General features: G+C 39.1%; 1 protein-coding gene across 1 annotated transcript in view; it reads left to right on the forward strand.

The window, feature by feature from the left end:
* The window catches only part of LOC125902702 (protein unc-13 homolog A-like), a 61,996-nt gene extending 48,298 nt beyond the window's left edge, over window positions 1–13,698 (forward strand). The window contains exons 35-42 of the mRNA XM_049599241.1: window positions 380–503; window positions 1,145–1,201; window positions 1,294–1,374; window positions 5,177–5,324; window positions 5,802–5,858; window positions 6,615–6,701; window positions 6,819–6,975; window positions 7,300–13,698. Of these exons, the coding sequence (XP_049455198.1) occupies window positions 380–503; window positions 1,145–1,201; window positions 1,294–1,374; window positions 5,177–5,324; window positions 5,802–5,858; window positions 6,615–6,701; window positions 6,819–6,975; window positions 7,300–7,588 (1,000 nt within the window). The 3' untranslated portion in view covers window positions 7,589–13,698. The remainder of the gene's footprint in view (window positions 1–379; window positions 504–1,144; window positions 1,202–1,293; window positions 1,375–5,176; window positions 5,325–5,801; window positions 5,859–6,614; window positions 6,702–6,818; window positions 6,976–7,299) is intronic.
* Window positions 13,699–15,558: the final 1,860 nt, after the last annotated feature.

The following is a 15,558-nucleotide window of genomic DNA, read 5'->3' on the forward strand; positions in this document are numbered from 1 at the left end:
ATTTTTTTGACATACTATAATATGACTTTTTAATAAAACCTTTATGACATACTATACGATGACTTTTTTTAATTACATTTTTATTACATACTATAATATGACTTTTTATGACATTTTTATTGCATACCATAATATGACTCTTTTAATAGAATTTACATACTATACTATGACTTTAATACATTTTTATCACTTACAATCCTTGTTATCAAAATTTTATGACATATACTATGACTTTGTTATTGCATTTTTATGACATTCTATATATTAAGACTTTTTTAAATAAAATATTTATGACATATTATACTATGATGTTTTTTTTATGAATTGTCAGGACATACTTTGTATCAGTCAGTTGAGAGATTGTGTTTGCATGTTACAGCCTGTCGCTGTTTGCTAAGATCTGTGAGAAGACTGTCCTGAAGAGAGTGCTAAAGGAGCTGTGGAAACTGGTGATGAACACAATGGAAAAAACTATTGTGCTTCCAACACTCACTGACCAGACGGTATGTTATATATAAAAAACAGTCACTTCTGTTTTCTTCATCTTCTTTGCTTTTGAATTTTAGTGCTTTTCATTGCTGCTGTCCATTCTGATTGAACATTAATCCATCTATCCTGCCATTACCCCATTCTCTCTCCCTTCCTTCCTTTCTTAGGTTATTGTAAGTATGCGTGCGTGTGTGTGTGTGTGTGTGTGTGTGTGTGTGTGTGTGTATACAGCCTGTCAGCATGAAACACTCTGTATTTTTAACAGGAACTTGAACACCACCTTCTGTAGCTTTTGATTTTTACAATTCTTTCTCCCTCTCTGTGGATATCAGTGCATTAAATGGCAGCACGATGCACCAGAGACAACATTATCTGCTCTTGAGTCCCTGCAATACTGACTGACTGTACACCAAAGCACTAAAACCTTCTTTCTCTCCCAAGATGTTTATCAGGAATGTTTATTTAAAAGATATACAGATAGGTATAAAATGTGTAGTGTTACTCTCCCCCTCACTCTTCAAACTCTTGTATCTGCAGCTGTCCATCCTCACTAAACCTCCTGAACTCACCTCTCACTCAACTGCAGATCTCCCAAACACCCCCTTTTGTTTCTCCTCTCAGTCCACTCACTTGTCTGTCCGTCTCTCCATGACAGGGCACTCAGATGATCTTCAACGCTGCTAAGGAGTTGGGCCAGCTTTCTAAGCTCAAGGTGATGAAAACATAAAATGCATCCAAAATACAGGCTGCGATTTAGCAGGAGCTGTGGTATAGACTGACTCCTTTGTTTGATCTGTCCTGCAGGAGCACATGGGACGAGAGGAGGCCAAAGCTCTGAGTCCTAAACAGTGTGCAGTGATCGAGCTGGCACTAGACACTATTAAGGTAAAGTATGGTGTGTCACACGAACACAACAGCTGGCAGGGAAATCTGTGCCCTCAAATCTTACTTTTACAGTCTTTTAGTTTGGTCTGTGTTTGCTGAACGTTTCAGGATTCTGGACAACATACTATACTATGACATTTTTTGATGATTTTGGACGACATACTATACTATGACATTTTTTGATGGTTTTGGACGACATACTATACTATGACTTTTTTGGATGATTTAGGACGACATACTATACTATGACATTTTTGTATTATTTTGGACGACATACTATACTATGACTTTTTTGGATGATTTTGGACGACATACTATACTATGACTTTTTTGGATGATTTTGGACGACATACTATACTATGACTTTTTTGGATGATTTTGGACGACATACTATACTATGACATTTTTTGATGATTTTGGACGACATACTATACTATGACTTTTTTGGATGATTTAGGATGACATACTATACTATGACATTTTTTGATGATTTTGGACGACATACTATACTATGACTTTTTTGGATGATTTTGGACGACATACTATACTATGACATTTTTTGATGGTTTTGGACGACATACTATACTATGACATTTTTTGATGATTTTGGACGACATGCTATACTATGACATTTTTTGATGGTTTTGGACGACATACTATACTATGACTTTTTTGGATGATTTAGAATGACATACTATACTATGACTTTTTTGGATGATTTTGGACGACATACTATACTATGACTTTTTTGGATGATTTAGGATGACATACTATACTATGACTTTTTTTCATGATTTTGGACGACATACTATACTATGACATTTTTTGATGGTTTTGGACAACATACTATACTATGACTTTTTTGGATGATTTTGGACGACATACTATACTATGACATTTTTTGATGATTTTGGACGACATACTATACTATGACATTTTTTGATGATTTTGGACGACATACTATACTATGACATTTTTTGATGATTTTGGACGACATGCTATACTATGACTTTTTTGGATGATTTTGGACGACATGCTATACTATGACATTTTTTGATGGTTTTGGACGACATACTATACTATGCCATTTTTTGATGATTTTGGATGACATACTATACTATGACTTTTTTGGATGATTTTGGACGACATACTATACTATGACATTTTTTGATGATTTTGGACGACATACTATACTATGACTTTTTTCATGGTTTTGGACAACATGCTATACTATGACTTTTTTGATGGTTTTGGACGACATACTATACTATGACTTTTTTTCATGATTTTGGATGACATACTATACTATGACATTTTTTCATGGTTTTGGACAACATGCTATACTATGACTTTTTTCATGATTTTGGACGACATACTATACTGTGACATTTTTTCATGGTTTTGGACAACATGCTATACTATGACTTTTTTCATGATTTTGGACGACATACTATACTATGACTTTTTTCATGATTTTGGATGACATGCTATACTATGACATTTTTTTGTGGTTTTGGACGACATGCTATACTATGACTTTTTTCATGATTTTGGACGACATACTATACTATGACTTTTTTCATGATTTTGGATGACATGCTATACTATGACATTTTTTTGTGGTTTTGGACGACATGCTATACTATGACTTTTTTCATGGTTTTGGACAACATACTATACTATGACTTTTTTGATGGTTTTGGACGACATACTATACTATGACTTTTTTTCATGGTTTTGGACGACATACTATACTATGACTTTTTTTCATGGTTTTGGACAACATGCTATACTATGACTTTTTTCATGATTTTGGACGACATGCTATACTATGACTTTTTTCATGGTTTTGGACGACATACTATACTATGACTTTTTTCATGATTTTGGACGACATACTATACTATGACTTTTTTCATGGTTTTGGACGACATACTATACTATGACTTTTTTCATGGTTTTGGACGACATGCTATACTATGACTTTTTTCATGATTTTGGACGACATACTATACTATGACTTTTTTCATGATTTTGGACGACATACTATACTATGACATTTTTTCGTGGTTTTGAATGACATACTATACTATGACTTTTTTCATGATTTTGGACGACATACTATACTATGACTTTTTTCATGATTTTGGATGACATACTATACTATGACATTTTTTCGTGGTTTTGGACAACATACTATACTATGACTTTTTTCATGGTTTTGGACAACATACTATACTATGACTTTTTTTTATGGTTTTGGACGACATACTATACTATGACTTTTTTTCGTGGTTTTGGACGACATACTATACTATGACTTTTTTCATGATTTTGGACGACATGCTATACTATGACTTTTTTCATGGTTTTGGACGACATACTATACTATGACTTTTTTCATGGTTTTGGACGACATACTATACTATGACTTTTTTTCATGGTTTTGGACGACATACTATACTATGACTTTTTTCATGGTTTTGGACAACATACTATACTATGACTTTTTTATGGTTTTGGACGACATACTATACTATGACTTTTTTATGGTTTTGGACAACATACTATACTATGACTTTTTTTTCATGGTTTTGGACGACATACTATACTATGACTTTTTTTCATGATTTTGGACGACATACTATACTATGACTTTTTTTCGTGGTTTTGGACGACATACTATACTATGACTTTTTTCATGATTTTGGATGACATACTATACTATGACATTTTTTCGTGGTTTTGGATGACATACTATACTATGACTTTTTTCATGATTTTGGACGACATGCTATAATATGACTTTTTTTCATGATTTTGGACGACATACTATACTATGACTTTTTTCATGATTTTGGACAACATGCTATACTATGACTTTTTTCATGATTTTGGACGACATACTATACTATGACTTTTTTCATGATTTTGGACAACATGCTATACTATGACTTTTTTTCATGGTTTTGGACGACATACTATACTATGACTTTTTTCATGATTTTGGACAACATGCTATACTATGACTTTTTTCATGATTTTGGACGACATACTATACTATGACTTTTTTCATGATTTTGGACAACATACTATACTATGACTTTTTCATGATTTTGGACAACATGCTGTACTATGACATTTTTTCATGATTTTTGACAACATGTTATACTGTGACTTTTTTTCATGTTTTTGGACGACATACTATACTATGACATTTTTTCATGTTTTTGGATGATATACTGAATTTTTTACCCTCAGTTCTTTACAAACCCTTACGTAACCCAAACTAGCATGAAAAAAAAAACAAAACAAGACAAAACTGTTTAATGAAGAAACACAACATCATAAATCAGAAGCAGATAAATAAAGCAAAGATAGATCATAATTGTGAGTCATACCTTAGTGTTGGTCCAATAAATTACATTGAAAAAATAAAGATAAAGTAAAGACACATCATGTATCGCTGTCATGTCAGTGGTTTCTCAGTGTCAATCACAAATACATGTGTAAAATGTAATGTTTTTAATCATTTTCTTGAATTTACACATTTTCCTTAATTCTTTTAATTCATTGTTACAAGTGCAGGTTTAGAGGTATTTTAGTTGCCAAACCAGCTCTAAACTCAGCATGCTGTTGCTCCTTAGCTCCAGGGCCGACAAGGTTGTTGCACACAGTTTTGTCACAGTTGTACATTTCCCACTTCAGCTCCCTGAGTCCTGCCCTCTGTCTGTCTTTCTGCCTGTCTGCTTGCCGTCCACCCATCTATAAATACGTGTGTCATGTCACATCTGTTACGCAGCAATACTTCCATGCTGGTGGTGTGGGCCTGAAGAAGACATTCTTGGAAAAGAGTCCAGACCTGCAGTCTCTGCGCTACGCCTTGTCTCTGTACACCCAGGCCACAGACAAGCTCATCAGGAAGTTTGTCCTCTCGCAGGGCGCTCAGGGTATGACTTCAAACGACAACAACACACACACACACACACACACTGTCACACGGCAGTTCAAACAATTTCACAGAAAAATGCTTTCAGTTACTCTCAAAGAGCTCCACTGCTTATTCTTACTGTAACTGCGGCTTACGGAATTAAAATGGGATTATGAGATTAAATGGAATAACTTGCTGACAATGTTGGAAGAAAATGTTAAATTCCTTGGTTCAGTGAATTACAGTAGGAACACCAGCAAATACTGGTTTTAGTTATACAGACTATAACTTTAATGCCCACAGACAGATTTTGATGAACTGAAAATTGGAATGTCTTGCTCAAGGACACCACAGTTGTGTTGTTACTTTATCATCAGCCATAACACTTTCATTTGCAGTATTTAACAAGATGCATACATGCTTTTCCACCTGTTTTACCAATGAACACTTTGTGTACTATCCTCTAATGCTTAATTTTTCTCCTGTCTGCTCTCAGTCCACGGAGGGAAAGGGCTCAGGTGCACAGCGAACGAAGACACACCGCCAGAGAAACGTACGTGTCAGCACTGTTACATAAAATCTGCATGTCCCCCATGGCAACCCGCAGCAGCTCAGACTTGTACTCAGACATCTGTGTGATCAAACTGTCAGCAACCAAAGATAACCCAAGACAGTGAGCAGTGTTAGCCCTTGGCGCTCTGCTTCTTCTTGTTTTTTACCTCTTCTTTTACTTTCCAGATTGAACTCCTTTTTATCAGCTGAATAAGAAAAACCTGACTTATGCATAGATTCATTTGTTGTAGATTAAGTCTATTACATACGTAGAGTGCACACAGAAAGATAAAGTCCAAATCAGCTGAGCAGGTGAGAGCTTGAACGTAAAAACCGCAGTGACGTGAGAGTGAGGAGAGGCAGGGATGTGCAAGACATAATGAATAAAAGAACAAGTCGTGCACAGATTTTCTCCTTTTCCCTTTTTCCTTCAGTGTGAATAAAGAGTTAAGAACAAATTACCAGCTATTACTGAGTTACAGTTTGCCATTTGCTCAGCAATAGAGCTGGCACAAAAGCTGCGCTACCCAGCCAAGTCCTGCTCATCTGATTATCACAGAGAACCTGTGCGTGTGTGTGTGTGTGGTTTCTGCATGTTTAAATTTAGTTCACAATCTGCTGATGCATCCCAATTCTGCAAGTCATATATCTCTGCTGTGCTACATTGTGTACTGCAAAAACAGACACACTGGTTATAGCTATGCAAAGACAAATGGGCTCACACTCACATGAGTAATTACCGTGTTTGTCTGTACAGCATCTGGAGTGGATGCAGTTGGCGAGGTGGTCATGGGTGTGGACATTTTACCCCAGCCTAATGGAGAACACAAGATCAGTGTCAAAGGTAAAAAAAAAAAAAAAAAGAGAGAGAAAAGAAAAGCAGGACAGGCTGCACCACCGTCCCAGTTTTCTTGTCTTCTCCTGTGTTCCTTCTCTAACGTTACCTGCGTTCATCCTCCAGTGGTGGCTGCTAATGACCTGAAATGGAAGGCGCAGGGCTTCAGGCCCTTCGTGGAGGTCTACATCATCGGCCCTCACCTCAGCGACAAAAAGAGGAAATTTGCCACCAAGTCCAAGAACAACACATGGTCACCCAAGTTCAGTGAGAGCTTCCAGTAGTGAGTATCACCTGTCTCTGCAGAATGTGATAGACAGACAGGACATGTAACACAGCATACTAACAAACCATCATACTATAAATAAACCTATAAAACAGATAGGTTTTAATTTATTTTGACAAGGCCCAGCTCCTAAAAGAGTTTTATGTTTGTTTTATATCTACTTTTGTTCTGCAACTAGGCAACCAATAAAATCTTGCTGACTAATGGCCTTTCTTGTCGACTAATGTTTGGCCGACTATTAAGGGGCAGGTCTACTAATTAGCTAGCTAATACAGTTAAAGACATGAAGTCAAACATTGATATGATTCTGTCTCGTTTCAGCTCATTGGGCACTGAGGTGGGTCCTGAGAGCTACGAGCTGCAGGTGTGTGTGAAGGACTACTGCTTCGCCAGAGAGGACCGCACCGTGGGCATGTCCGTGGTGCAGCTGAAGGACATAGCCAGCAAGGGCAGCGTCACCTTGTGGATGCCCCTGGGCAGACGCATCCATATGGACGAGACGGGCCTGACGGTGCTGCGGATCCTCTCTCAGCGCAACAACGACGACGTGGCGAAAGAGTTCGTCAAGCTCAAGTCAGAGCAGCGCTCAGCCGAGGAGGGCCGCAGCTGAGGGGGGGGAGAGGAGAGAGCGAGGACACACGTGTGCACAAGACCACCAGAGACATAGTATTATGCACACTTAAAGTAGTCACACCGACATAGATAGACAACCATGTGCAATACACAAGCACACACATGAAAATGCTCTATTGTACATATATCTGCATACATTATGCAACATTTACATTGCAATGTTATCAGTGCAAACATGGAGAGTTATGTTTATAAGCATTCATGTTTAATTTTAAATATTTCAGCAGCTCAACTCAAAGCTCTCAGTTTAGGGTTAGCCTCACATTACCAAGCACTTGTCAACCCCTCACTCAATCTTTCCCATAACACATCACACCTTTTATACGCTGTACATTTAGATGTGATATAATGCAACGCAGAACTAAACCATGTGAATAGTTTGAGGACGACCACTTTGCACTTTTGCTTCTCTGTGTCTTCAGGAGAGCAGTCCTTGCCTAGCTATGCTCTGTCTGTCCGTCCGTCTGTCCGCTTGCCTGCCTGACTGTGTGTCGTTCTTCCAGTCCGTCGGTCTTTCTCCTTCCCCCCTTCCTCCTCCTCCTCCTCTCCCTCTCCTCGTCGTTTGCTCTGCGTAGTCTTCCCACGGTGTGATGTGTTGTGTAGGTTGGAGTTCAGGCACAGATCTAAGATCAGCTCCTTTTTTTGCCCAAAAATCCAAAAAGAGAAAAAAAAACACTGACCTTAGATCAGTGTCCAGGGGCAACGTCACTGCTTGTCTGTCCTGTAATGTACCAACGTCCTGCATGTTGACCCCAGGAACACTGTGATCCACTTTGCTGTAACCATGGCAACCGTCCCCCCTCCCACATAAAAGATGGGTGCCTCCAATATTTTACCCATGTGAGCATGGTGCATATATAACCCTGGTACAATAAGGTTTTATAATTATGACCCGACTAACCATCATTATCATGGAGAAAACACACTGACAGTGGGAACATGCTGAGCCTGATGTGTGACGTGTTGATAGAGACGAAGGTTGTGGCTACAATGTGCTTTTTCTTTTAAAAACTTTTCTTGCTTCACATCACGACAAACGGAGCAATACCCCAGCGTCTAACACATCCACACCCCGAGAGTGCACATTAACTCCAAAAGGGCTACAGGATCAGTGGACTGGGATGTCAGTTTACGCACTAATACATGCCGTCCACGCTTCTGTCGGCAAATTGACCACAAGGTTTTCCCACGAATCCCCCTCCACCCACCATCTACCTGTGTGTCTACAGACACACTGCCACACTGCAGACACGCTCCGATTCAGAAAGTCTCTCACGAGAGACGCTATGGAGGACGGCCAAAGGACATGCGATGCTGAAGGACACTTTCCTCCTGATCGACTGCACACGTAACCTAAACCCATCTCTTTAAGGCAATAGTGGTTTGTTTGTATGTTCACTGAACCTTGTGGTTTTTACGAAGAACAAACCCCCTGTGAACACTGCTGTGTCTTTTGTTATTGTGTGTGTGCATATGTGTGAAGGTGATCTCGTACTTGCTACATAGTGAGGACTAAGAGAGAGGACACTTTTGTAAAGTGAGGACATTTTGGACGGTCCTTACTTTTTCAGAGGCCTGTTTTAGGGTTAAGACTTGGTTTTAAGGTTCAGGATACAACAAAGTTTAAATAAGGTTAAAGGTTAAGGGGGATTTATGCTTGTGTGGCAGACCCTATGCCATAGCCTACACGTGGCCTACGCACGTGGCCTCAGCGACGGAGTGCTGTGAAATTTAGTTGATTAAAACATGCATAAAACATGGCTTAATAGTGAGAATTTCAAACACAAGTACACACATCAGCTTCACTATAACTGACAGGATTCACAGACAAAGCACTTGTCTTTTACTGGACTCTTTTTCCCCACAAATACAACATGCTAATATTTTTAGCACAAGCCTATGGCATTTTACATTGTATGAATTAGCCTAGCAGCTAGCAAACTTTCCTCGTTTCATATGAAACCAGGGACAACAACAACATTTAACAAAGTTAGCATCAAAAAATTTGGCTCCATTACAAGTCACAAGGTTCACCGACAAACCAACTGTCTTATACTAAACACGTTTTCCAAACAAATACAACATGCTAACGTTATTAGCACAAGCCTGTGGCATTTTACATTGTATAAATTGGCCTAGTGACGAGCGGAGATTTCCTCTGCTAATATGATGCCAGGATAAATCACACTCAAGACTTAAAATGCTATTTTATCTGAGGTTTTATTGTCTTCACAATTTATTGTTTCATATCTGTGAAACTAAAGTCAATAAAAGCTTTGTTTCTACTGAGGGAAACGGTTTCAGCTTAAGAAAATAGACAGAAGGTCTGCGTTACATTTCTAGGGAGGTGCTCGTCAGGCTACAGCGTAGGTAGGGTACGGCAGCGATTCAACGCAGAAGTACAAATTCGGCCTTAGGCATTTTGTCATGATGGTTAAGGTTAGTGTAAGGAGCTAGAAATGCATTGTGTAAACGAGGGTCCTCACAAAGATAGAAGTACAAGATTGTGTGTAAGTGTGTGTGAGTGCGTGTGTGTGAGGGGGGTTGATTGTCACACCTGGCAAAACAGGCTCTGAGATTGTGAGCAATATATTGTATCTACATACCCTAAATGTATGCGCTGTCAATATAAATACAGGAGCACCAACTGCAATATCCAGATCCAAGGAATGGGGAAACTTATGATTCTGTGTTTAATTTACTTTTATGTATGGACTCATAAAATCCCCATTCCTGTTGGACGTTTGTAAGCTTTTTCTCACGTGTTGAATAAGAAGGAAAGTGTTTTGTCCTTGAATTCCTATTTGCCTTTTGGACCAAATTTGCACGAACCAGTTTATTTTTTTGTTTTTCAAAGAAAGAAGCCATCGGAGTCACCGCCAAGCATTTATGTTGTCTTAGTTTAAGTCTTGTCACGTGTGTTAACGACCCCTTTACCTTTCACTGCAAAAAAAAAAAGGTGAGCAAACACTCACAGTCGTAGTCCAGCTCGTGTTGTATTCTCTTAGTGAAACTTAACAGTGTCAGTGACAGCGAGGTTTTCCTGTCGCTGTGTGGGGCTTCACCAGACTGTCACTGCTGGCCTGTCACATGTTGTCTTTACTGAATACTGTTGAATTCTACCAAAAACAAAGCTTCTGAATGTTGTTTATCTCAGCAGAGCCTTCTTTTTACGATCAAAGGGATGGTTATATCCAAAACCACGACTAGCATGGGGACACCGGCTCATGCCTTTACAAAAAGTAAAATTGATATTGCCGTTTGATTTAGGTGTCCAAATTTCACTTAAAGGGAAACTTTTGTATTTTTTCAACCTGGACTCTGTTTTCCATGTATTTGTATTTAACCGACCAATGGAGACAATCATCTTTAAATTGGCCGAGTGTTGAGAGATTTGTAGCAGTAAAACAGGCTGCAATGTAATCTCTGAGGGCAATTGTGCACCATCAATTTAAAGTGCTTGTTTTTGCCACTGACAGGCTCATACTGTTATTGTAATGGCTCATTCATGCTCAAAGTTAGATAAGTATAGGGACACGTTATAGGGTACGTTATTACGACCTAGCCCACCAATGCCATGTTTGTTGTCAGAAACTTTTGACTCTGCCCTTTGGTGCCATCTAGTGGATGTATCTATACTAATATAAAGGACGCAGGGAAGTATGTGGGTAATGAAATTAACGCATCCGTTTTCGTAAATAACGGGAGAATAAGGCCCCGATCATACAGAAAGCGTTCTAGCTGCTGGAGGTGATTTTTTGTAAATGTCTTTATTGAGAATGAAGCTTTTTGCTCGCGATTTTTGTGCTGGGATGGGCCTCGCGTTTCTGCGCTCTAGGCACCAGAACACACTGAACTCCTCGAGTTGAAAAAACTTCAACTCAGAGCAGAAAAGCGCCCAACGTCATCTCTTTTATTGGTATCTTCTTCCCATTGTCCAATCGGATGATTTCAGAGGCAGGACCTTTGTGGTGGTCATGACAACAAGTCTACAGTTGGTAAACAATGGAGGAAACGTCCATCATGGAGGAGAAGCTCCTGGACCAACCGGTGGTACTCCCCACCACCCACCCTCTTTTTTAGGGTCTCATGTACCCACACAAATCTCCGTTTATCAAACAATTTGCTGACAGCCTCTTGCCCTCACCCAGAGCTACAGCAAGTACCCTCTGCCTCAACATTTTAGTAACTAGATACTAATTACGGTTAGAGTAAAAAAAGGGTAGAGGGTTGCCTGAAGTGTCTGTTCAACCTTGAGGAAAAGAAATATAACGTTATTGTGACCAAGTCTTGACTTAGAAGGTGACTTATTGCAGGAAAAAAAAGAGTAGGGCTAGACCGATATGGATTTTTTAGGGCCGATGCCGATACCGATTTTTTTCCATCACCCTTAGCAGATGACCGATTATGGACTGCCGATTTTCTTGAGCTGATATTTGGGGCTGATACTGCTTTTGCTCCCTCAATTTACATCAAAAAAATGACACAATGATAACAAATATTACAGGTCTCAAGTTTAAAATAAGAAACATTTATTGAACAGTAAAAAATACTAAAACAAGATGGAAAGTCGAGGTAGAACAGGTGGAATATTGTTATTATTATTATTATTATTATTATTATAATACATTCAAATAAAAAAAAGAATTCAGTGCTTTTAAATCTTCCAGTAATGTCTTTATAAAATAAACAAATATTTAAGCTGAAGCATAAATAAAACAACAACTACTGTACACAGTAGGATTCGCTGCATGTGCGCTGCAGGGTCTTCCGGCAACACAGAGCTGCCCGTGGATGCCTGTCTGTAAATCATGCCAGGGAAAAATAAATCCGCGAACCCACGCGCGTATCGGCTGATGCCGATACAAGTAAAAAACTCAAATATCGGCCCGATATATCGGCCGGCCGATGTATCGGTCTATCCTTAAAAAAGAGAGACATGGATAGAGGAATGCTGGGAGGAGTTTGTTGTGTTAGAGTACAGAAAGCGTAGCTCAGTGTCATTACTGAATATTCTGCTGATATTGACAATGTGGTGAAGTCTGAGAGATTTTAGAACAATACTTCACCTTGAGCGAGACTTGGTCACAACAACAAACAGACCAGTGGAAGTTAAGGAAAAATGTTTCATTCCTCCCTAGGGTCCGTTTCATAATGCTGCCAGACACTGCGAATAATAATCTGATTCTGTCGGTGGCAAAAACAAACACTTTTAATGGACGTAAAATGGCGGTCACCTGTAGGGATAACACTGCAGCCTGTTTTGCTGCTGTGGCTCTCAATACTGGACCAATTAAAAAAAATGACTGTCTCCATTAGTCACTTAGACACAAACACAGGAACATAGGATCGAGGTTGAAAAATACCTAAGTTTCCCTTTAAATAAAACAGATAATATTGGGTGAACTAGCCTTTTTAAAGGAGCTTTCCGCCCCATTTAGCACACAGTGCAGTTACATTGTTTTTATGTGTTGATCCCAGGGCTCAAGACAAAACTTGACACGTCAGGTTGTAGCTGAAAAAGCAACAAAAAAATAACTGATTATCCAGTTTGGGGCTCGTTGGTTGCCTGCTTCATGTACGTATGCACACACCTACACACACCACTGCACACACTAACGACACGCACACACCTACACACACATCCACACACCGATCTCTGCTCAAGCACAAAAGGGCACATGTAAGATGACACACATGCATGCATGCACGCCGACACAACTCCGTGGAGACCAATGACGCCCACCCTGTGAATAGAATCAACTTACAATTGCATGATGGGAAACTTTATCGTGCCAGCACGTGTCTCTTTGATGTGACTTTTTCTTTTCTTTTTTTTTTAATTTCCGAAGCTATGTAACGATAAGTCATCAATGTTCTTTTTGTTTTCCAACAACGGCTTGTGAATACGTCATCTGTAACCAATATGAATGTAGTGTGAACACAGAACTCGCATGAGAGAATTATTTTCTACTGAGGATGTTTCTAATTTGTTTCTTATCATTATTGATTGTTCTTTAATGAGGATGAAGTGGAACTGGAATGCAGCCTGATTGTGATCTGCTTCCTATTAAAAGGACATTTGTGTCACGATCTAAACGTCTGCTTTATTATTCACCCCGCGGCGCCTGCGAATTACATTACTGCAGTTTGTGTGGGAATGGTTTTATCCAGTTATTACATCTCAGGATCAGATACACACACGTCTAACATACTCTCTAATAATCTGAACCTTCAGTGCGACAAGTTATGAAACGTTGTAAAACTCAGACAAGTGTTTCAGCAGATGTGTTTCCCCTCTCAGATGAAGACAACAGGCTTTTATATTAACACAGACCTTCAGCTGGAACAACGGGCTTCCACTTCAGTGAGCGCTCAGTCTGTTCTCCATGTGACCTCTGACCTCTCTGCGGAGGGGGGGAGGGGAGCATCGCACACCACTTTACACAAGTTGAACCAGATGTTTTGGCTCCTTCTCTGCAGTCGACAGAGGGGAGGGGAAAAGCTCAGCTGCCGTTAGTCTAAACAAAGAAAGGCAAATCAGTAGGAACTTAAAGAGACAGTTCACCCCAAAATCAAAAATATACCATCCCTTACCTGTGGTGCTGTTTATCAGTCTGGAGTCTGGAGTGTTGGAGATATAAGCTGTAGAGATGTCTGCCTTCTCTCCAAAATAATGGAACTAGATGGCACACTCATAGCACCAAAGAAAACACATTTGAAAAACTCAAGAAATCATGACGTTATTCAAGATAATCCACAGACCTTGTTGTGAGCAGTTTCATGTAGGAACTATTTTCTTTTTACCAAACTACACCCACCAACCAAATCACTGGGCAGAAGGAACATGCATCTACTGCTAGCTAATGTTACAGCTCAGCTAAGGAGGACACCATTAATGTTCACATCTCGTGCTGCTACGATCCTCTCATCAATGAGTAGATGCACTCTTCCTTCTACATTGTGTAGTTCAGTAGAAAGTAAATAGTTCCACATGAAACTACTCACAACAAGGTCTGTGGATATCTTGGGTGACCAGGTCATGATGGTGATGCAGGCACTAAACAAGTGAAAGACATGAAAAGGACATTACTATGTGGGAGACAAGACATGTTTAAAATGACAATCAACACAAAAGACAAACACAGGCATATCAGTATAACATATGTGGACAGTGTTGAGTGGTATTTTGAGTGTTCGTTGGTGTGTGTGTGTGTGTGTGTGGATGAAGTTGATGAAGGAGGGGGAATAAGCTTCAACAAGGCAAAAGAAGGAAAGACAAGGGTGCAGATGTGTTGAGTTTTTCAAATGTATGAATTGGCGTTTTGAGCACCACAAGCCGAGTGCCATCTAGTTCCATTATACTGGAGAGAAGGCAGACATCTCTACGGTGATATCTCCAACACTCAGCAACTCACACCACACCAACAATCTAGACTGATAAATAGCACTACAGGTAAGAGGAAGAATATGTATTTTTAATTTGGGGGTGAACGGTCTCTTTAAACCAGCTGTGGAGTAAAGAGGTCAAGCCTTGGTGACCAATGATTGTTTTCATTATGAATTAATCTACTAATTATTTTCTTTAAGCTACAACTTGACTAAACATTTGGACTATAAAATGTTAGAAAAATGTCTCACAATGTTCTACAAGTAGCTTAAAAACATCCAACAGTCTAAATCCTCAAAATATACATTTTACAGCAGTGTAAGGCAAGGAAATGCAGCCCATCTGAATATCTGAGAGACTGGAAGCTTTAAAAAGTTGGCAAAATTGACTTAAATTTGAATATTAAAAGTTCCCAATTAATCTGCTGTTAATTGTCTTTGTGTTTCATTTCAGCTCTATTTTAGTTTATAAAATGTCAGAAAACCACCAAAATATTAAAATCCAAACTGACATCCTGACCAGACCAGCAGTCTGTATTTAATTAATTTACACTGATT

This window comes from Epinephelus fuscoguttatus, linkage group LG15 (genome assembly GCF_011397635.1).
Source record: "Epinephelus fuscoguttatus linkage group LG15, E.fuscoguttatus.final_Chr_v1".
In the NCBI taxonomy this organism is placed as follows: domain Eukaryota; kingdom Metazoa; phylum Chordata; class Actinopteri; order Perciformes; family Serranidae; genus Epinephelus; species Epinephelus fuscoguttatus.